Below are 22802 nucleotides of genomic sequence, written 5' to 3' on the forward strand. Positions count from 1 at the left end.
TTTTTTTCTTTACATACATACATACTTACATACAAACCCTCCCCCCTCTTGCTCCCACTTATCTGGTTCGCACTATTCAATGCCAACCATATCTTCCATTCCCCTCGACCAAGGATCTCCTCCCTCTTCACATCTTCGTCATTCTCACCACCGTCTTCCTACCCAATCTTCTCTCTCTACTGTACCTGTGCCGGTCTCTACCTCCCCGGACGACTTCTCTTCTTCTACTCCCTCTTGTCCTCTCAACTCCGCTACCCCCGCGGCTGTCGCACCCCCCACGACCAGAACTGCTACCTTCACGAGCACTACCAGTTTCACTGGCTCCGTAATTGGTTCGATCTCGCGACGCAATCGCCGTTCTTTCGCTGCTCTAGCTCGTGAGAAGACTTCGAACGCTCTTGCCAACCTTTCGGCCATTGGAGGTACTGCAAACGCTACCCTACGCTCTTCAGCCTCGTCCGGAAGCTTGTCGAAGCATTCGCGCAAGCCTTCCCAAGTCAGCGTCAGTGAAGCTTCAGGAGTTTCGCCGTTGACTCCGCCATTATCCGACAGCAGTACTAGCAGCGAGCAATTGAGCAACGCGCCTATTGAGTCCTCCGCCAACCCGTTTTCCCCGGCTGTGGCCGAACAAGTCGAAAGGCGCCGCCAGACCCTTCAACACGTTCCATCTTTGGTAGGACAACAGACGCAAGCTATAATCCCGTCAAAAATGCATCAAACATCGTCGAGGCTATTGCGTATGACCGAAGATGATCGTCCTTTTACAAAGGTAGGGTCCCTCAAAATACGGCGTTGTTTTTTTTTTGCCGAATAGGCCAAAGCGCCTGAATATGGAGTATTATCAACGGTACTGACTTTGCAGGATTTTATGGATTTGTTCTCCACCCTGATGGTCAGCCTAAAGCTAGATTCGCATCGCGTACGATTTACGAGATATGACCACTCGTTCACATCTGAAGAAGCAATCAACAATCTTGGGTCCCTTAAGTTTTCCCAGTCGAACCGCATGCCAGACCCTAAGGATCCGTCTCGGATCGTTACGACCACAACGACAACTACTTTCTCCATGGCTAAGGAAATGGCTCGCTCAGTATGTCAACGGTTTGTTGACGCTCGGTTCATCGAATCTGTTGACGGCAAAGCTTCCCAATTTTTCCCGCTGAAGGGTGCTTTATATCAACTTACTCCCAAAGGAATCAATATTTTGCAAAGGTTTTGTCAGAGAAATGGGATTACTGCACGCCATGTGATCGATGTGTTGGAATCTCCTCGCAATACAATGCAGCTTGTCAATCTGGAGCGCGATTCTGAAACCGATAAGTTATCGCATGACCGAGCCACTATCGAAGTTATATTTCGCCGGTTTGCTGGCCAGGATGGGCCGAATGTCAAAAGCAGTATTTCCACCTCGGACTCGGATTCGCTGAGCGATTATTCGAATGGTCTAGTTGGGGTTAAGATGGCCAAGGAGCGTAAAATCAACGAAAAGATTGTTGCCAACACATTTACTGGAAAGGTCGCGGTGGATTGGTTGATGGATTGTTCGACTACTATTGAACGCCGGGAAACTGTTCTCATTGCCGAACTGTTTGTCAAATATGGATTGATCACAATGTTACAGGAAGATAAGATGATACCTCTGCCGGACAACTCGATAGTTGGATTCCAGCCATCCAAGAACGCAATCTATGGAATCACGGAACGAGGCCAACGGGTTTGTGGATGGATAGCACGGGACAAGTCTCGTGACACTACGGCCTACGATAGCCGCGGTATTCCAAAGGATTCGAACAATGCCCGATTGAATCACATTCTCCATGATCCTGCTCTGCGACTTCTCTTCCGTGAATTCCTCCGCTATTCTCTGTGTGAAGAGAACTTGTCCTTCTACCTGGATGTGTCAGAGTTTACTGCAACTTATCACAAGGCGGAGAAGGTGGGCACGTTCAAGAAGCCTGATTCTGTTCGTGAGACTCTGGCTGCAGCATATGGTAAGCTTTCGTTTTTCATCTCATTTTCAGTGCAACCATTACTGACGTTTCCCAAGGTCTTTATAATGCCTTCTTGGCCCCCGGATCTCCTTGTGAGCTTAACATTGACCACGCATTGCGCAACAGTTTGGCCAGTCGCATGACCAAGGCTGTAGGCGATGACGAATCAATGTTCAAGAGTCTTCAGGAAGTCGTGCACTTATTCGAGATGGCGCAGACTTCTGTTTTCAAACTGATGTCAAGTGTGAGTTACCTCCCGACACCTGGAAAGTTCTGCGTTTTGATCTCTAACCTATCATAGGATTCTGTCCCGAAGTTTTTGCGCGACCCTAAGTACGCTCATGTTCTCCAGGAGCACGACGTAGACTTGATCGGGGTTACGAGGTCTTATTCGCCTACCCCAGCTCAAGTTCCGGAACGCTCGATGAGTCGCTCGGCTCGGTCATGACATCAGACTTAAACCGTGTACCTGCGGTTGATTTACAATCATGATTTTGAGCCGAAAATACTTTTCCCTGTGGTGGTACAGAACGCAGGGGAAGGGCCGAACCTGGCGTTCCACAGCCGAAGAGTTCGATCGTACGTATGACTCCGGTTCACGACACTCCGACAACATCAAAACTCAGAACGTCGCCGCGGCAGTTTCTTCGCTCGTCCATTACGCCGACACAAACACTTATCTGGTTACTGCCTTTATCCTCTATTCACCAGAACCCGATACACAACTTCGAGCCGTTCTACGTTGGCATGATTTTCTTTTGTAATCAAAGTTATCACGACCCATGAAAGATGTTACGATCTCGATGGATCATGTGATAGAGATGACCCGCGTTGATGGTCTTCCCCATATTTATATCTACTCGATTTTCCATGTTCTTTTCTTTTGACTCGTGATTCCATGTGTGGAGATATCGGTGGAGGCTGAAACACGAAAGTTTACCAGCATTAGAGAGGCGTTTCTTTATGTTTTTCTTCTACCCTGTTTGTTTGGTTTTTGGCATACACGCGTGGCCTTAGAGATCTGTTACCTTTTTCTCTTCTTTTTCTTACACTCCTACTATATTGTCTAGTATCTCTCTTTCTTTCCTCCCTCGACGTGCATAATGCTTGTTCAAGAGTTGATGTATATGCTGTCATACCTTCGGCATTCAGCATTGTTCTGCGTATTGATTGCATTTTCAAGGATTCAGCGAATATGGCTTCTCATTTGTCATTCCTACACTTTATGTCAGAGTTATATGGCTCATCACTCAAGTTATGCAGAGAAAGGAAAAAAAGAATCAAATAAAAAAACTAATAAACAGATAAACAATACATGCCAATACTCTAATGATTTCACTTATATCACGTGAAGTGTAGTTTTTGTACACATGGTGGCCCTAAAAACCACATGGCGACCACGTGCTAAACAAAGCCACCTATGAATGTAGAAAAGCGCCAACCAAATAAGAATACAAGTGGTATCAAGTTAAGATTTATTAGCGGGACAAGATCATCCGCGCATGGTATTTAGTATCATGATGGTAAATAACAAAGCTTTAGTAGAAACTCCTGGCACGCCTCCATTCATCCACAAGTTCGAACGTAATATAAAAAAGAAAAGTTTGGGAGTGACCACACAACTAGCTCATCGATCGTTTTACCAAAAAGGAGACAGGCCCAGTAACAAAATAGGATTCTATGGAAACAGGACGGACCAACTGAAAGATTTGACGTAGAAAGAAAGGGTGCTTCGACCCATCAAAGGGTTGAGAGGAAGGCATGACCGTGATACCGTTTCTGGTGCCCTTGTGAAGTACTCCGTATCCTAATAGTGGCGACCGATAATATCGAGAGTTTACGGCATGTAATTGGGTCAATCCAGCCTTGAGCGAGCCATCGGAGATGAAATTGGGATGAAGGCGATGGAAACGCAAAGACGTGTGAACGCGGCGGGAATTTGTTCATGAAGTGAACATTGGGTTGAGAAAAGGAGATTATTTGGATCCCCAGCCTCTTAGCTTCATACCCTCTTCGATCGCAGTCCAAATGCCCTCAACTACCTCCCGATCTCGCCACCGGCCTGCGCCATGGACGCCGCCTTTTTCATCCCATCGCTCGACGGAAAAGCTTTGGACTCCACGGCCCCATCCGCGGACTTCGCGCGGAACCTCTTCGCCACGCCAGCCGACGTGGATGCCGGAAGCATGCTTAAATAGTTCTGGAGGAGAGGACCACTTGTAGGACTTGAACTGCCAGGTTTGGCCGGTGGTGAAGACAGCAACGAGTCTGTTCCAGTAGTCTGGTCTGAAATTGGCTGTGCTGTCGACAAGGATGAACCGGGTTGGTTTTCTGGTTGTACCCTGAGAGCCGATAGCTCGGGATGTTGGATTGGATGAATCAGAAAGTATGCGCAACGGGCGGTTGATGTACAAAATGTTGGAACTGGGCATGGAGAGGGTGGGGTGGTCGGGAGGCACAAAGACACCGTCTTGAAGGAACGACCGTACATTTGACATGCGGATGAGAGACGATGCTGATGGTGAAAGTAGAATGATCGGATCCTGCGTTTTGGAGCTGCCTTTACGGGGCTGGGGAAGACCGGCAGATGGCGCCGGTACTATAGACTGCGGCTTGCTTCCAGGCTTTGCGCCCGGGGGGTATTGGCCTGTTCGTGAGCGGTTACGACCAAGGAACGCTTCCGCTGTTTTGCGAACATGAGAGAAGTCCTGTACGAAAATGCCATTAGTGACTGGTTGGGTGACTAGAGTTACGGAGGCACCCCTGCATGCCCAGGCTCAACTTACCGTTGGTTTGATTCCCCGTAAAACGCTATTCCGATCACCCGTCTTGCGCTCGCCGTTGTAGATTTCCTGTAACCTGGGATCAACGACCTTCGTAGCCTTTCCTTGCTGAGCCCCGCCAGCGGGCACGGCGGCACCAGGTGCACCGCTTGGAATTGCGGAAACACCTCCAGCAGCACCAGAAGCAATGTTGGCTGAGGCTTGAGCTTGATCTGCCGCGGAGGCGGCAGCAGCAGCAGCACCCTCTAAGGGTTTAATATATTCGCTTTCATCCGAGGCGCCTTCGAGCCAGGTGATGAGGTCTAAGCGCTCGACGAAAACCAGGTTTTGCACTTTCTCTTCCTCTTCTCCTTCCTTACGCTCCTTCTGCTTTAGCGATTCATTCAATTCCTGCGCGGAGGCGATGTAGTCAGGAATCGCGACATCTTTCTTCTGCCAAGCGAAGAAGATACTCCGCAGGTCGACAGCGGAGTCGGAAGCGGTCGAGAAGAAACGTGTCGATGTATTCAGCGGGATAGTCTGTGGCGAGGGATTCTGAAAGAAAAGGTATGTGGCTCTAGCTAAGTCGTCGGTGGCATTCTGGTCTGAGGGGTCGGAGGAGGTCGTCGGCGTGGGAAGACTACCCGCGGCAATGGCGCGGCGAAGAGCAAGAAGGGGATCTTGGAGGGTTGGATCGCTTGCCATGATGATGGCTGATTTAACAGGCACACGACTACTACCACCACTCCAAGCGATCCTTTTATGAGAGGGAGTCGAGCCTGAATGAGGAAAAAGGTGTTTGTTGAGCTTGCCGAAGTTCGGGAGTGGTGATGGACCACCAGTCCGCAAGAAATGGAGAGTGCACGTGACTCACTTGTATGTTTCACTCATCTAACAGACACTCAGGTAACGCCATATCCAACTCCACGCCCCAAGAATGGCAGTAATGCCAGTGAACAAGATCAACGCCCCATATTCCGTGCTATACCCAGTGCCACTCCCGCCAAGTGATCCTTTCTCCATTAAAGCAGTACTCAACGGTCCACTAATTACATTCCCCACGCCTCTGCCCCCTGCCAATAATCCAAACACCAACCCAGTCTCTAAGGTTGGCATCTCCTGCTTGATCTGTGTCAATACACCCGACCAAGTGGAACTGAACCCACCAGCAAAGAAACCGTATGTTATGGAGAAAGTGGTGAGAAGGCCAATCGCAGCTTCTGGATAAGATAACGAGGCCGACGTTGAAAGCCCCCAGAACAGTAAGACTGAGAGCGCCGAACCTACGGATGAGAGAAGTATGATGTTGGTAACGGCAAAGCGATCACAAAGTGCGCCCAAAACAATTCCACCCACCACGGAAGTCGCATTGAAGAGAGCCACTAAAAGCGTGCCTGTAGTGTTGGATAAACCCGCCACGGTGGTCGAGTAGGATGGCAAATAGGTCGTAGGCAAAAAGTAGCCAAAGCTCTGGATAACATTCCCTAGTTGTAGCATCCAGAAAGTGACTAGCTTTAAGAATGTTAAATCTAAACGTTGAGCGGAAGTCGAGGGCGAGGGCGGGGTCCGAGGCTTTACAAATGGCAAAGCTGCCAGAGTGGAGAGGAGCTGGGAACAGTCAGCTATACCGGTGCAGATAATGCTATCTAGTAGGACGAGTATATTTAAATTTCACTCGAGGTGGGTGTTGACAAGTCTTGTGAGAGAGCACTGACCGTAGTGATCGTCCAAGCTCTCAAGGTAGTACTGGCTCCGAACCGTTCAAGACAGGCGCTGGCCACAAAGGGAAGCACCACACCGCAGATGCTTTTGGCAGCCCACATAATCCCATACGCAAGACCTTTACGACGAACAAACCATTGATCAAGGTAGAGGGTTGTCGGGCTGAAGACCAGACCATTTCCAACGGCACATAGAACACCCTGAGTGACAATCAAGTGCCAGACTTTTACCGAAAAAGAGGAAAGCAGAGACCCAGAGACACTGAGTATGAGACCAACAGAAGCACAATACTTCTGTAAGTAGGGATAACGAGTGAGAAGCGTAAAAGTCACCGGGGAGAGAAGATAGAGGATTCCCTGGACAGCGGAATTCATTGTCAGTGTACATTCTCACCACGCTAAACCCATATTTGAATCGGGAGATGTTACAGTAGAAGTTGTTCCCACTACTGCTAAATCCCCTTTACTTCCTTGAAGGACATTGTGGGAGGTATAGTACTCCTGAAAGATCCCATAGACAAGGGAAAAACCTAGTGGGTGGGTGTCAACCTGCGAGTCAGAATCTTCTCAGCGGGGGAAGTGGCTGTACCCCAGACTGGCAACTGTATTAGACAGCATGAGGCTAGTATCAACCAAGCGTCTCTTCCTCCATCTGTTGGGGGTAAGGATGGCCGTTCAAGTTCAAAGCTGGAGACATGATGACTGCCTTCCCGTGGAGGACGTACTCGAGGAGTTGGTCGCGACTCCATTTGGTTCAAGTGACTGTTGTTGATAAAGGAAGCAGTAGTAGGATTTCAATGACCGAGTATTTATACAGAATGCGACTTGGACTTACCCCGCAAAGGATCCTTTCCCCACTCCTTCGAGTATCAACTCCTGATATGGCTTTCTACAGGCAATCCATACAGGAGAAGTGAAGATCAAAACGTGGTATTGTTTAATTTTTTTTCTGGCTCGTCATTTGATCGGCTCGGTTCCATTAAGACCGCGCATCCCTGACAACAAAACAGGGCGTGCTATAATAAATAATACGAGAGAAAATAGGTATAAAAACACAGTGAACACAGTGAACACAGCTAATACAGACAATCGTGAAGCAGATGCTGCACATAAGTGACCAGTGGTCGTCGACCTTGAAACCATACATACCCTTTGCCTATTCATATCCCAGAGTATTTCCCATGTACTCCAACCTTTCCATCCACACGCCTGATACGCCTTCACAATTCACGAAAGAAAAAAGATAACTCCAAAAGGAAACACATCCACGGCTAAACGCCAAATCCCATCTTTTACAAACTCAAGTAACATATAAGAATAACACGCTGCCCACAGTGCATAACGCCACCACCCTTATGTGGCAGTTTGGATGAGGGGGTAAGCGGACAGTTCAAGTAAGCGATGATAGTTGGGAAGCCTGAGTTGACCCAGGGACATCTTTCATTGGACCATCTGAGGTCTTGATACTCCCGCCTTCTCCCTCGATCTTGTCTTGTGCAGCATGGTGGTCACCAGCCGCAGGCAACTCGCGACTCACATGGGGTTGTTCTGTGGGAGACTTCGGCGGGGGCATCGAAGTAGTCTGAGCCGGAGGTTTTTCGGATGTGGGAGTAGTGAGGGTTCCTCTCCGTATGAGATAATCTCCTAAGCTAAGCTTCTTCTTCACCGGACTAGGTGCAGTCAAGCTAGACCCTGGGACGGTCGCGTCGGAGGTAGATGGGGATGAATTTACAGCCGGAGCGGCCGATCCCGGACTGTTGGAAGGAGGCAGTGGAACACGAAGGTCGACACGATAATTGTTTACTTTGCTGCCCGGTATTCGAGTGTTATGAGCAGCCGTGGATGGCCACGGTGGCGGTAGTGATGGTTTGATAGAGCCTCGCCCTGACAGCGGCGAGGACTCTTGTTGCCAACCAGGTGATGTACCCATTGGAGAAACCGACTCTTTCATTTCCACGTCATCCCGGTCACACGAGACGCTCGGTGTTGTTACTGTGGGTGGTCCTGCGCGCGGACTTGACGCGGGAGAAATTAGGTGTGCGACAAAGTTCGACTGCGAACAAGGCGACACAGGAAGCTGCTGACTGATTTGTTCTAGTCGAATACGGTCCGCATAACATCGCTTCAGCAGCCGCTGGGTGAATGGGACAAAATTGGGTCGACGAGATGGTGGATTAGACGAGGGGCTATCACTAATATCAGGTTCCGTCTGAGTCGCTGAATCCACATACCGCTGACGCCCGAGTTGAGACCGCAGCGAGGGACTCCCAGAATCTGATACTTTCCGTGGAGAACCATGACGTACCCCAGGTAAAGATGCCGGGGAGGTAGCCGATGAAGGCGAGTGTGACTGGCGATCACGGCCGCTTAGGTGTGTGAAATAGCCGGCTTGCGCTGAACTACTTCCGATCACTGGTGTCGTTTGTGTGGACTGTCCGCTGGCTCGCTTCTTTCTTCGGTGGGAAGCTTGCTGATCATGTTCCAATTGCTGGAATTTCTTTTCTACTGCGGCAATCTTCCGTTTATCTCGGGCCGAGAGCTCGGATTCTCCATATACGGGTCCTTCAGTAGGGGTTTGTAATGTAGGTGTCAGATCGCGGCTACGGGTCTGACCTCGGGTAGAACCCGATGTAGAACGGGTGTCCGCTTGATCGTCCTCTTCCAGGTTTTTGGTGGCCTCACTGCCAGCACGGCTGTTGGATGCTGGTGGGGAGATGTTCGATTTGCTCTTGGTTTTCTTCCGCTTCAAACTCACTTGCTTGGAACTGGCATCAGATGCTTTTGGATGTCTACGGCGATCCACATTAGCCAGCAGACAGTTCGGTGGCGGGACGCAAGCACAGCCGCCAAAGTGGGATAGTACATTGCTGATGCACATGGCCGCTACATCCTGTGCGTTGTCACCAAACTCCTGCTTGACGATACCATTGGTCGAGTCGAATAGTTGAGGGTCTAGGTACCACATAGCGGTGATCTCTGAATCCGCCGCTATGTCTTCTTTAGCAACAAAGCAGAAATGATACTCCACTTCATTCGTGATGAAAGTTCTGATGGTGACGTTAGGACGGCAGGACCGTCGTACATAGCGGAGTATGTTCCCCTCATGGCGACTATCGATGTAGAGCGGCAGTTGAGGGTGGAAGAAAACGAAAGGCTCTGGATGTCGAAGTTCCTGCCACCGATTACTGATATCATTGGAGTATTCTCGAAGGGGCCCAATTTTGCCAGTGATCTCTCCTACGATTGCGTCCTTTCCGACTGGATCCCGTGTCTTAAGAATCTTCCAGGATGGGTGAATTCCATCAACATCGATGCTAGTATCTGTGATGGTCTCAGTTGTAAGAGAGGGCCAGTGGCCCCGATCAAGTGCTGCGCCCGACCAGGTGAAAACATCCTGCGCAGAACGTCCGTTTGAGGCGCGGGCAAGTGCGCCTGGTTCGTTGACCCACGTTGCCAAATGCCCGGCAAGTTGAAGATTGACAAAAAGGTTACTATCGGTATTGACATGATGGCTGTCGTGGTCATATAGATGCAGAAATTCGTTCGAATACAGAGGTATAAAAGGGCCCGATGGCTTTGTGGGGCTCAACGATGTTGCAGTGCGTTTACGCGAATCTGGAGGAAGAGACGGCATACCTGACAAGGAGCTGATGGACCCAGAAGCTCGATGGTTTGTTTTGGCCTTCTTTGCTGGGGGCTGGTCACGAGCGTTTGACTCTGATCGATTGTGAATTCCGTTTACTTGTTCACCATCTCGAGTCTTCTTCTTCTGACCCTTTGTGCCTGAACGTTTTGCTTTCCGGTCACCGCCATCGCTCTGTTCCCTGAGACGTCTCTGCCGCTCGGTGGCACGTCTACCATCCAAAGGTCGGGGTTCACAATCGACGCAATTGTGGACCTCTGGTACGTCCCGACCATGATAGTAGCACTCAATATGTTGCCACGTCTCACACCCTTCGCAGAAGACCGTGTTCCCATCGTCATCTTCGAATGCACAGATGCATTTGATGGTATACGGCTCCTCTTCGGGGACGGCGGAGTCGGAAACGGCGCCGTTGACGGCAGGCGAGTTCAAAGGGACGGTGACCGGGTAAGGCTCCGTGGCTGGATGCGTGATGACGACAGGGGAGGTATCTGTCATAATCTGACAGGATACCTCCTCTCAGGGTGAACGATGAGCGCGCAGTTGGTTTCAGTTGGAAGGAAGGTTTGCGGATAATCCGTCAAAGGAAAGCACGCATGTCACTTGTTTCCAATCGACGATCGCCTCCTTATACAGCTCGTTATATTAGGCGGTGATACGTCCGAGACACTAAAGATCCACGCACGAAATGGCCACTCTAAAAGAACAAGACTAAGGAACGTTGCAGTACAAGTTGATGGGAGATAATTCAGGCGAGTCCAGGTACAGAAGTGGGTATCTAGACTGGCACAGTCGGTTGGTGGCTGACAAAACACGTCGTTCGTTGAAGAAAAATCGAATCAAGAGAAGTAAAAGGGGTGAACGATGATCGAAGTCTTAGCAAAATCGTCTGCCTCGGTGGCGCGTGCGACCGTGAGCAAGAAGAAAGGTATCGAGAATCGGAAACCGATGGACGTAAAGAGGCGGACGGGCCACGAATCGCATGGAGAAAGACCGATGGCGACGGTGAGGCGAGGTGAGACGAAAAAGCTGTAAGGTTGAAACGAGGAGATTCCACCCTAAGAAGGATAAAGTCAAGGGAGACGAGAAGGGAAAAGAAGTAAGCGAGAGATGAGAACGTAGAAACAGTAGAAGAAGTAAGGAAGATGAAAGTGTAGGATAGACAAGGGAAAGACCAATGAAGGAGAGCAGAGGTTGAGAACAAGAGGGAGGACGAGAGGAGGGAAGAAGAGAGGGAGGGAGTCGTGAGAGAGGCTAAAGCCACGGATGGGCCATTCAAGCGGCGCGTCCCAAGACCCAGAGTAAAAGAGGAAAAGCGTGGAATTTTTTTTCCCACCCACTCTCGCTCGGCAGGAAAGCAACTGTTGATCTTAGGGAATTAAATTTTTCTTTATATTCTTGCTTTGGGAGGGATCCATAGATAGAAGAAGAGCATAAAAAAAAAAAAAAAAAAAAAAAAGAGAGGGGGGTTTAGTGGGAAGTTGGGAAAACGATCGGATGAGCGCGAGAGAATCTGTCCGTTCGGGGAACGAATTGCGAGCCAGATCGTAAGGGAGGGGGGAGAGCGATGGAAAGGTCCAGGAGAACAAAAGGAAAGGTGGCTTTCGAGGTCGGCCGGAAACGAAGCCACGCCAATCTTTGGGTCGAGGGCAGAGAACCCAGACCTTGGACGGCCTGAGAAGTCAGGCTAGGTTGACCAACAGTGCTGCCTGGGGATTGAAGGGTGCAATCCCCACCTATCTGTTTTCGGCAGGGAGTTGCTGTTAGTCCCAAAAGGGAAAGGTAACTGCCAAGACCCATTTCGGGCATAGTTGGGGGAACGCAGAGTGACAAGTATGAAGATCATCAACACAGCAAGGTCGATATGTTGGGTCCGTAGCGACGATAGCCCCAGGGTTCTTCAAGTTCGGTAATAGGTAGAGTAAAGCAGACACAAGGAGGAAAAGACAAAGTCATTGCTTCGCCTTTACACGAAGACATTAGGCAAAATCTTTGCCCGCCTGTGGGTTAAAAAAGAACATTGTAAGTTTTGCTTGCCAGGAAGGGTAACGTCAAGATAGAAAGAACCAGAGCTCTCGGAGAAAGTGGACAACGAAAGGTTAGTTGCAAGGACACAGTTAGCTCAAGAGCAAAAGTCAAGTATGAGCAAGACATGAGAGGAGCTCGCCCGTTCAAGGCTGTAGAAGGCCAGATCAACACTTGCGGCAAATTTAGTGGGTAGTCCCAATCTTATAGCAAAGCCACAGGCACACAGGGGGCGCGGCGACTATAGTCCTGCGAGTTAGAGCGGTAGAAAAAAGATAGAGAAAAAAAAAAGGGGGGGGGGAGCGAAAGAAGAGCAGAGAAAAAATAATATCATATGAAAAAGGGCAAGACCAAGGGTAGTATTTGTCCAGAATCTGATGCTTGTCACCGCTATGAAGAGGGAGAGCGGAACTGGGTAATGAGATGATGCTAGGGTCCTCGTATAATGAAATACGAGAATAGCCTAAGTATTAACTCTTCAGAAAATAATTTAATAGGAAGAGCAGTTGGAAGAAAGACAGAGGAAGGGTGTTTGGTGGTTGCGATAAGGAAGACAAGAGGAAAAGGGTGGTGGTCATTCTTGTCTGGATGAATGGCGGACCATCAGGAGGTTAGTAGCCGTATGGGACGTTGTGAGAAAGAGGGGGGGAACTGGAGCGAAGGAAAGGTAGTTAAAGTCATCTGGACCATGTGTCAGGATCGCGTAAAGGATAACATGATCTGATCAGGACATTAGACCAAAAGCACATCGAAACCCTGGGATAGAGAAAAAGAGAGAGAGAGGCAGAGGGGAGGACGGAGGCCTAGTTATTAGGTAGAACTAACTACGGGATTTTGTCAAGAAAAAAATGGTTCAACCCGAAGCGGATGAGGATGAAAAGAGCAAAGGGGAAACATTGATCGTAACCCGAACCATGCTGGAAAAGAAAAAAGAAAAAAAAAAATAAATGTTTTCCGTCTAGTGGACGGGAGTAAGAGTGGCCTTTTAGCGCCCTGAATTAATTATGTTAGGAGGGCTGCCAACTTCGTCGGTGGCAAAGCAGAGGCCCGTGAGGTGCCTGGGTGCCTGGGGAGACATTTTCCATCCATCATAACCTCAGGCATACATTGCCTCCCACTATACATCCTTGATTTTTGTTTTAATTAATATCGCTCTGATTTCTCACTATTATAAATATTATTTCCATCATACCATCGCTCTTTATCCGACGCTCCACACAGAGCAAAATAGTATACCATGGGTCGGATCCCGACTAGCCTACGGAAATCGGACAACAATAACAATAGCAATGATGATACATCATTAGGTAGAGCGTTAAGTTAGACCTAAGTTGAATCATAGGGAACTTTTCCAGGACTAAGAGTGAAAACTTTCCAGATGACCGCGGCAACACGATACATTCAAGGTCCTTCTACCACCGCCCCTTACTCTGTCAACTCTGAAGCCCTATAGAGCGCTTTTCAAGTATACCACCATGTTCCTGGTCTCTGTTCTCGAGTTGTAGGTGTCGCCGTGTAATTGTAGACGCTATCAAGTGTCCAAAGTAATGGATAATAAACATAGACAGGGAAATATATGCAGGAATAGAGTTCCTTGCAACTACCCACGACGGCGCTGCTATGGTTAAGGTGTTGGCCAGGGAAAGAAGTGTACAGACTGCAACAGCAAAATATGACCCGTATGGTTGGATACGAGCCTGGTTCGCTGGTGTAAACCCTTGTGCTGCAGTTGTCCGGCGGAACTGAAAGTAGATAACACACGAGAACAGCCATGAAATGTAGCCGGATGTGGTGATAAAATACATTAGCAGATTAAAGACGACTGATGCAGACAGTGCCAAGGATAGATATGCAATCCCCGAGAACAGCGCCGATATGATCACAGAGATATATGGCACACCGTAACTGTTGCGTACCTTGAACAACTCAGGACCATGTCCAGTCTCAGCTAGGGCGCACAAGGTACGAGACGAGATATAAAGAAACGAGCGTCCAGATGCCACAGATGACAAAAATATGAGCGCGGTTGCAATGGTGGGCAGAATAGGAATTCCGGACCTTCTAATGCCCACGATGTATGGAGACAATCCAGCACCGATGCCATGATTTGTCAACAAGGGCTCGTCCGAGGGACTAGCCACAGTAATGGCTAGTGAACTTAGAATATAAAGTGTGAAAAGATGAATGCAATCAATTCGCGTCACGCTCAAAATACTTGGGGCCGACTCAGGATCTAATTGTTCTGCTCGTTGAACAATCAGTTCAGGACCGAAGATGAAGGAAATAGTGCTGTAAAGAATGCACTGCAGCAACCCCAAAAGCCGGCCCAAATGGCCGTCCACAAGATACTCATTCATAGCGCCGGGTTCGTTCCAGTATTGAAAGCCCCGTTCAGAAGACTCAGAGGCGCCCCGAATAGCAAGATAAATCGAAACGATTATCAGCCCGACAGTTGTAATGAGTTTCACAGCCGTAAATGCGGTCTCCGACCTTTTGAACGCCTTTTCTGGTAACATGTTGAAGCCGAATATCACAGCAGTGACAATGCTGATTCGTATTGCAACTCTCGCTCCGGGATCCCACAGGCCAAGGTTGACCATCGCATTGGTGATCTCAAAAGGGACCAACGTGGCTATAGAATACCAGCGTAGGTACCCAAGGGAGAAGCCTAAGTGGGACGAGGCATAATTATAAGTGTGACTGAGTATGGTGCCATGTTTGGAGGGGAAGTGGGCCGCGATCTCTGCGACGGCCGTTGATATGCAGTATATCAATATGGATATGAATATATAGGATCCAAGCAATGAGGCTGGACCACCAGTAGCTAGCGCCTGGCCAGAACCGATAAACAGCCCAGTCCCAAGAGTAGGTCCTATGGACATTGTGCAAAGATAGAAATGGTATTTAACGGGCTGGGTAAGTGAACAATGCGCCGAGCCTGAAAGTATTGACACACCGCAAAATGATCACACCCTTTTTGAGGATACACATAGCTATGGTAATGAGTATGTGTTGCATTCGGATTGAAGGTTGCCACTTCCTTGATGGTACCCTAGATGGCCGTGCGCGTGGTTCTCTCGTCGATTTGACTAACAGGGAAGGAATGAAGGCTGTCACTGGCAGCGGCAATTAAGAACGTGAAAAGAAAAGAGTGAAAAAAAGTCGATTCAACTAATACTTAATAGAGGCCAAAAAAAGGAGACAGAAAAAGGAGAAGAGCAAAACCGCCTACACAGTATTATAAGCCAGACATGTATGGGTATCGCTGTCTAGTAAACACAACAATAGGAAATAGGACAATAAATAGGAACAAATAGAGGGTCTACCATGCGTCTTCAACCAAACTGTAGGAATGCCATAGCAAGCAAGCAAGATAAGTGTCTTGTGGGCTTCATAAACGTGGCATATCTAGAGAATGGAGAAGAAAGTCGCAAGAGAGGTAATTCTGACAATCGAACCTCATGCATAAGTGGTCAATATAAGGTCGTGACGTAGTCATGTCATTATCAACATGCCATATCAGCTTCGGCATATTCCAGCCATTCGCCTGATAGGGATTTCTTCCAGAATCGCACAGTGCCGTCGTCGCCAGAGGAAATAAGACAATCCCCTATGCAGGTTCAGTGAGAACTTGGATAGGTATCGAAAACTCAACATAGGTAATACTAACCAGCGTACGAAAAGCCCACTTGCCAAACGTCTAGATGCTTGCTGTCGATACACGCTACTTCCTTATAAGTATGCTTGAATTGAGTATTCCCTGTTGCTAAGCGGCTGTTGATAGACACCGGAGTGCGACTAGCAAGGGCAGATCCTATTCCGGATTGTGTTGTTGCACGGATTGAAGATGAATGTGAGGAAGGTCGCGAATGCTCACCGTTCGAATTAGTGGCCTCACTATCCGCGGCAGAAGTGTAAACCTCGAAAATTCGGATGATGCCATCCTTACAACCACTAGCAATCAAATCATAACCTCGAACAGAGCCATTGGCCCATGAGATATCTCTGACGAGGCCTACATGGCCCGACAGCTCGATTGCGTGATAGAAGCGTCGATTGGCATCAGTGCGATACACTTTCACACTATCCATAGCAGCCACAACTAGTGAAAGGCTTTTGCGATCCGAAGATGGCAAAACTGAGTGAGTGATGTCGGTAGGGTCGTGGTGGAATTGCACCTTGAAGCTTGTTTCCTCTCCTCTCTGGGGTGCAGTGCAAACGCGAAACTGGTCAAGAGTTTGCCAATCCGCGAGTGTATCTGGACTTACGGGCTCCATAACTAACAGGAACCCATCTCGTGTGATGACAGCGAGCCATGTCTCAAGGTCAATGTTACGGAAGTCAATTGAGACGAACGGATGTCGGTGTGGTGCGGTCATGCGAAAGATGGACCGGAAGCGTCGGCCAGAGTTGGGGGGTTGAGTGACATCTTCTTGCCATATCTTGCATTTCATGTCCTCACCAACACTGCCTATGTGCTGACCGGTGAACGGACCGTTCCAAGTTGCCTGGGGAAGACTGTCAGTATACAGTTATAGATAGTACAGCCTACAGGGTCAAATGGATGATGGAAGATTGTTTTGCTTACGTCACGGATTTCAGCATCATGAGCACGCCAGGTGTCTGTTAATTGCCATTCTCCGTCTTTCTGATCCCATACCTTCATACGATGGTCGGAAGAAGCTGTCACAATGCGATTACCATAGAAATTGAATTTAGTGACAGTTATCAAGTCACGATGACCGGCGTCAAAATCGGCAAATCCAGACGACATCTCGGCCCGGCTCAGTATCACCAATCAGAAATCTAGCATCAGCCACCACACGGAGGCAATACACGCACTTAATTAAGGGCCGACTAGTTGCGTACGTGCCAGAAGAATGACGACGCTTCCATCCATGTATGGGACCAGACAAAAGCTGTGCATGTGAAGCAGCAGCGGGTCGATCATAGGAGCATTACGTAAGCTACGCGACATCCTATCCTTTTCGGGGAAACTTTCGTTGACGATCTTGACAGCTTTCTGACCTACCGCCTCGTATAGGCGGTCAGATCTGTCAGGCAGAATGGTATCCTCTATAGCCTTGAAGCCAGGTTGCTTTCATGGATCTCCTCTATACAAGATCTGGAAGTAATTCTTTCCTGTTGCCTTTCAGGATATCTCTCAATAGTGAGGAAGGCCTAAGGAGATCAGGGAGCAATGCTCAAACTCCGTCATTCATAATGAATTCTAGCTCTCTTTCTCGTCATGAGACATGGCGTCTCTTGATGCTAGTGGGCACCTGTGCTGGCATCCTACTCAACACCTTCCAAGATGGAGGCGCGCCTTTGGTGGCATCGATTGCCTTCAGTGGCATAGTATTTGCAGTTGCATACAGTCTGATCAGATGGCTGGGGCCTGTCTTCATGAAAGCAGGGTTGAAAGGAAGGGATATGGCGAAACCAAAGAGACCTGAAATGTACGTACAATCTTAAATGAAGTTTGCTGTAGAATAACTACGAAGCGCAATTATGAGATTCTTCGAAACTGACGGCCTCCGGTGATAGACCAGAGACAATGGGAGCCGTTTGCGCTGTGGTGTATCTGCTGGCGCTTATCTTCTTTATTCCTTTTGCCTTTTACAAGGATATTGTGGCAGCTACTTCGGGCGGAGGCAATCGAGATGTCGTTCTTGAAGTCCATCACGTTGAAACTGGTCGGATGCTCCACCGATTTCCTCACGGAAGGGTCTGTGAATCTCGTGTCATATTCACTTGCAATCACTTTATTGACGAGAACTGCAGCTTGCGTCCTATCTCTCTGGGCTCCTTTCCCTACAATGTATTGTCATCCTTGGACTAGGTGATGATCTTCTTGATATCCGATGGAGACACAAAGTTCTCATACCGGCTTTTGGCGCTATCCCAATGCTTATAGTTTACTTTGTGGACTTTGGTGTCACACAGGTTGTCGTTCCGGTGCCCTTGCAGCCATACTTGGGCTCATTCGTCGACCTCGGATGGCTTTATTACGTATATATGGCTGCGGTGGCTATTTTCTGTCCCAATTCCATCAACATGTTGGCAGGGATCAACGGCGTTGAGGTTGCCCAGTCTCTCGTGATCGCAACTTTACTCATAGCAAATGATGTGTTGTACCTCGCGCCCATCACGCCATACCCCCATCCCGCCACCGACTCGCATCTCTTCTCCCTTTACTTCCTTCTTCCATTTGTTGGGGTATCATTGGCACTGTTGCTGCACAACTGGTACCCCTCGAAGGTATTCGTTGGGGACACCTACTGCTACTTTGCTGGGATGGTATTCGCCGTCGTTGGTATTCTGGGTCATTTCAGTAAAACGTTGCTGCTGCTTTTTATTCCGCAGATTTTCAATTTTCTGTACTCGACCCCACAACTTTTTAAATTGATCCCTTGTCCTCGACACAGATTGCCCAAGTTCAATGCCGTGACCGGACTCCTTGACGCCTCTGTAACGGAGTGGTCTGTGCCGCCTTCTCCTCTGGTTGCCACTTGCTTGGAGGTTTTGCATCGGCTGCGACTGGTGCGTGTTACCAAGAATGAGCAGGGCCAGATCGTGGAGTCAAGTAACTTGACTATTCTTAATCTATGGCTGGTATGGATGGGGCCAATGAAAGAGAACCAGCTGGCATGGAACATGGTCGCTGTTCAAATCGTTTGTGGAACCCTTGGTTTAGTCGTGCGGCATCGCCTAGCATTGTTAGTATTTCGAGAAGATAACCGGACTTTTGGGCTACAACCATAGCTGAGAAACTTTATTAGACTATATAGAGATAGTAATAGAATTTCTTTCTTACTGTTTCCTTTTTACTTTTCTTCTTTAGCTTAATTTGGGTCTCTACCAATCGGTCATATAATCATGGGCCACTGTTAGCTAACTACGTACCGTCATTTATCTATTAACATGACCGAAACGCCGACGCGCAGAACAAGCTTCCAGTTGATCTTACATATTATTTTCTATTGGCCCGCCACCTGGAAACAATTAAATTTTAACTGGCTTAGTAATCAACTAGGACTATCTAAGGGAATAGGTGAGGCCCTTTATATAGACAAGCCCATACAAAGGTTTTCAAGGGTTGTATAAGTTCCCTTTCACTAACAAGATTTGAAAACGCTAAGACGTCTTGTAAATTACCAAGATATTCAGCATATAGTGAACATTACGTGCCATTTTATGCTCTATTACCATGGCATGAAATTATATCAGAAAGTTATCACTATAACGGAACTACATGCGATGACTCGTGTATCACCCACGTAGTTATTACGACACTTTGCCAATATTAACATCTTCTAGCACTATCCTGCTGGTCTCTTAATTGCATAACAGAGACGCATAACAAAGAGTATCGTGTTCCTTCCTCTTATTTGTGAAATGGAACTTCTTGCTGAACCAGGGAGTTTGGCTATCGAGGCTGAGGAGGAGGACAGTGCCGCTGTTGAGGATGGGCAGATCATCTACCACAAACCGTCTACCCAACTTAAGGCACAGAAACGTGACAACACAACAACGTATCTAGTCAAGCTTGATGGGTTACTATGCAGTCCCTCGGAATCCAAGAACTTGCAGGGCTTCCGGAACCGGCCCTTCTTAAAATGGGGGTAGGGAAACTTGGTGAAGCCCACTTCTACCTTATCAAGGTACTACAAGACTAGCGATACTCTCAACACTTTCCAACTTCACACCAGCCTTTATCCGACTCAATATGGCAAACAAACAACTTTCGAATTATAGCATAGCGCCATGCCTTGATTCTGATGTTGATCATACGCTCCCCCGCCATGGAGTTCATAATACCGATCATCTATTCTCTCTTGCTCAAAACTAGTACCCAGTTTTGTACTTCTTCTATGGAACACTATCCGACCCTGAGTTTCTCGCACAGAACTCTCTCGCCAGGAACTACCAGGTCTACATAAGGCCACCGTCAAAGACGGTAAAGTCACAATGTAGTGGGAAAATATAAAGCTCTAATCGATGGACCATCCTCGGCTGTTGTCAGTGGATGGGCATACGAGGTCAGCTCTGAGGATGAAGAGCAACTCCGGTGCTATGAGACCGATCAGTATGAGATGGTCAGATGCGAGACCCTTATGATGGATAGTGGTGACCTTGTTCAAGTTCTTACTTTTCGATTCATAGACCTTTAATACTGGTAGTTTTGTGGACTTTATTTTCGATTGATAGCTCTCGGTTTTTCTTCAAGTTATCCTTGTACCGTCAAAGAAGTGTTGTTCATCCGGCTTTACAGCTGCTGTTTGATTGCTTGTATACATCATTCTTTGGACGAAGAGAGAAATGAAAAGAAACTGTATTTGTACTTCTATGGACAATAATTTTGTAGTTCTGTGACCTTGGCTATGACATCATACCCAAAGGTAGACATTACGAGACAGTTGAAAGAACTGGTGTCCTAGGTCTTATATAACTCACGTAAACGCTACTTAACTTTGAATTCACTACCTTAGTCCTCTTCTCTACTAAGATGGAGGTTAGGAGAGGCATTGAAGAGTGATATCCTTAGGATATTAAGAGAAACTACTGCGAATTTTAAAATATGCTGATTATTATATGAAAAGGGCGAACGGAGAGGCAGACAATAGGGACACTCAAAGCTCAATTCTTTTATATATAAAACTCATAATTTATCAGTTTACACTATCTATACTTTCGCCCATATAAGAAAGCAGTAATTATATATTCAGCAATTGTAAGCTGCGTTCCGACAGAACGACTCCGTAGTGCAGTGGAACCTCGGTCGAAGGGACTAGTGCAGAATGCCTATCTGAAATGTTTCTACTGATATGATTAATTCAGGCTACGTTCTTTGATTAGCGGAACATGACCTGTGTCTCAAGTGGATCTTAGAGAATGAGGATAATCTTCACGGGGATGCTTATGCTAGCGGATTATTTAAGTTAACTCCGGCTTAACTCCAGGAAGACCCGTTGAGTCAATTCGGAATTCTTCTGGGTCGATCGATCGGTGCTGACATTATGTTAATTCCGATCTCCATTGTCATCAGGGTGCATATTCAACCATGGTGGGGATCAACTTCAATTATCCTCAAGCAGTGACTGGTATATCAGTTTCCATGATGAGATCACGGTTGCGAGTAGCTGTCTTGGCCACTTCGGAAATAGTGAACACCCTTAGGTAGCTTCAGCATATAAATTGGGTCATAGCCAGTACTAAAGTCTGGGGGTATCACTCTTGTGCCTTACTACTCATTGTTCAACTGATATTCTTCGGACGTCGTATCATACATAATCGAGCTCACCATGTCGGAGATCTTTGCACCTGCACCAGAACCACCCACTGAGCTGGGTCGGTACCGCATCCTCTCTTCGACCGCGGGGATCCGCGTATCGCCGCTCCAGCTGGGCGCTATGTCAATTGGAGATTCATGGTCCAAGTTCATGGGGTCCATGGATAAAGAGTCTTCATTCAAACTGCTGGATGCCTTTGTTGAAGCCGGCGGCAACTTCATTGACACTGCCAACAACTACCAAAACGAGCAATCAGAAACCTGGTTGGGTGAATGGATGGCTTCCCGCAAGAATCGCGACCAACTTGTCATTGCGACCAAGTTCACTACAGATTACAAGGCGCATGCACTTGGAAAGGGGAAAGCACCAAACCACTGTGGAAACCACCGCCGCAGTCTACACCTGAGCGTGCGCGACTCGTTACAGAAGCTCCAGACCGACTGGATTGACATCTTGTACCTTCACTGGTGGGATCACACGACCTCAATTGAGGAAATCATGGACAGCCTTCACATCCTGGTGGAGCAGGGCAAAGTGCTCTACCTAGGAATTTCGGATTCTCCTGCATGGGTCGTCAGCGCCGCCAATACCTACGCTCGAGCTCATGGTAAGACTCCCTTCAGTGTCTACCAGGGTCGGTGGAATGTGTTGCTCCGCGACTTCGAACGGGAGATTATACCCATGGCACGGCATTTCGGAATGGCTTTGGCACCTTGGGATGTTCTCGGCGGTGGCAAGTTCCAGACCAAGAAGGCACTCGAGGAGCGGAAGCAAAAAGGTGAAGGACTGCGAAGCATGATTGGTACAGGCCAGCAGACCGAGGATGAAATGAAGATGAGTGAAGCATTGGCTAAGGTTGCTTCGGAACATGGCATTGAGTCAGTAACGGCCATTGCTGTGGCCTATGTCATGCAGAAGACGCCCAACGTGTTCCCATTGGTTGGTGGTAGAAAGGTGGAGCATCTGCATGACAATATCCAAGCCTTGAAGATCAAGTTGACACCGGAACAAATTGAATATCTCGAGAGCGTTCGACCTTTGGATGTCGGGTTCCCGAACAACTTCATTGGACCCGACCCCAAGGTGGCGGGCCGAGCCAGTGGATTGCTGGGCGCAAACGCACCGCTGGCCTTTGTACCGGCCTCAAAGCCCATCATTCCACAATGATGGAGATAATTACGATCGATGTGTTTTGATTGATTGAACGTGTATATATCGTCCCAGTTCAGAGCATATAGTTGACTAAGAGAGTAATTATCACAACATAGTATGTTGCATCTCTGAGCTCAAGTGGTTTTCTTTTTTTTTAAACAAAGAATAATGGGCCTCGGATCAGGCGACCGTCAATATCCATGCTATATCATGCG

General features: G+C 48.0%; 8 protein-coding genes across 8 annotated transcripts; 3 read left to right on the top strand and 5 right to left on the bottom strand.

Annotated features, from left to right (window-relative positions):
- Positions 1–79: 79 nt before the first annotated feature.
- On the top strand, positions 80–2439 carry flbA (developmental regulator FlbA; the record flags this gene model as incomplete). The annotated part of the gene is made up of 4 exons (XM_032046661.1): positions 80–769; positions 863–1991; positions 2048–2235; positions 2293–2439. 4 exons carry the CDS (start codon positions 80–82, stop codon positions 2437–2439), a joined length of 2154 nt encoding a protein of 717 aa, XP_031902147.1.
- A 1399-nt stretch (positions 2440–3838) lies between these two features.
- BDW43DRAFT_29988 (CDC73 C-terminal domain-containing protein) lies at positions 3839–5551 on the bottom strand. The gene is made up of 2 exons (XM_032044800.1): positions 4778–5551; positions 3839–4699 (listed from the first exon to the last, which is right to left on the bottom strand). Exons 1-2 carry the CDS (start codon positions 5456–5458, stop codon positions 3968–3970), a joined length of 1413 nt encoding a protein of 470 aa, XP_031902148.1. The 5' UTR covers positions 5459–5551; the 3' UTR covers positions 3839–3967.
- BDW43DRAFT_29998 (putative MFS monocarboxylate transporter) lies at positions 5552–7338 on the bottom strand. The gene is made up of 4 exons (XM_032044825.1): positions 7064–7338; positions 6904–7004; positions 6469–6831; positions 5552–6361 (listed from the first exon to the last, which is right to left on the bottom strand). Exons 1-4 carry the CDS (start codon positions 7221–7223, stop codon positions 5645–5647), a joined length of 1341 nt encoding a protein of 446 aa, XP_031902149.1. The 5' UTR covers positions 7224–7338; the 3' UTR covers positions 5552–5644.
- A 404-nt stretch (positions 7339–7742) lies between these two features.
- BDW43DRAFT_29985 (putative PHD finger and SET domain protein) lies at positions 7743–10798 on the bottom strand. Its single transcript, XM_032044792.1, has one exon. It carries the CDS (start codon positions 10613–10615, stop codon positions 7865–7867), a length of 2751 nt encoding a protein of 916 aa, XP_031902150.1. The 5' UTR covers positions 10616–10798; the 3' UTR covers positions 7743–7864.
- Positions 10799–13575: 2777 nt separating this feature from the next.
- BDW43DRAFT_309182 (putative proline permease) lies at positions 13576–15024 on the bottom strand (the record flags this gene model as incomplete). The annotated part of the gene is made up of 1 exon (XM_032046662.1): positions 13576–15024. The coding sequence occupies one exon, from the start codon at positions 15022–15024 to the stop codon at positions 13576–13578; it is 1449 nt and encodes a 482-aa protein (XP_031902151.1).
- A 241-nt stretch (positions 15025–15265) lies between these two features.
- BDW43DRAFT_269779 (putative nuclear pore protein (SEH1)) lies at positions 15266–17088 on the bottom strand. Its single transcript, XM_032041274.1, has 3 exons — positions 16731–17088; positions 15813–16650; positions 15266–15752 (listed from the first exon to the last, which is right to left on the bottom strand). Exons 1-3 carry the CDS (start codon positions 16914–16916, stop codon positions 15649–15651), a joined length of 1128 nt encoding a protein of 375 aa, XP_031902152.1. The 5' UTR covers positions 16917–17088; the 3' UTR covers positions 15266–15648.
- A 277-nt stretch (positions 17089–17365) lies between these two features.
- Positions 17366–18907, top strand: BDW43DRAFT_298856 (UDP-N-acetylglucosamine--dolichyl-phosphate N-acetylglucosaminephosphotransferase; the record flags this gene model as incomplete). Its single annotated transcript, XM_032044627.1, has 3 exons — positions 17366–17601; positions 17690–17870; positions 17927–18907. 3 exons carry the CDS (start codon positions 17366–17368, stop codon positions 18905–18907), a joined length of 1398 nt encoding a protein of 465 aa, XP_031902153.1.
- A 2029-nt stretch (positions 18908–20936) lies between these two features.
- On the top strand, positions 20937–22718 carry BDW43DRAFT_269782 (aldo/keto reductase). The gene has a single exon (XM_032041275.1). It carries the CDS (start codon positions 21448–21450, stop codon positions 22600–22602), a length of 1155 nt encoding a protein of 384 aa, XP_031902154.1. The 5' UTR covers positions 20937–21447; the 3' UTR covers positions 22603–22718.
- The last annotated feature ends 84 nt before the right edge of the window (positions 22719–22802 follow it).

The sequence above is a fragment of the Aspergillus alliaceus genome (assembly GCF_009176365.1).
Source record: "Aspergillus alliaceus strain CBS 536.65 unplaced genomic scaffold BDW43scaffold_12, whole genome shotgun sequence".
Taxonomy (NCBI): domain Eukaryota; kingdom Fungi; phylum Ascomycota; class Eurotiomycetes; order Eurotiales; family Aspergillaceae; genus Aspergillus; species Aspergillus alliaceus.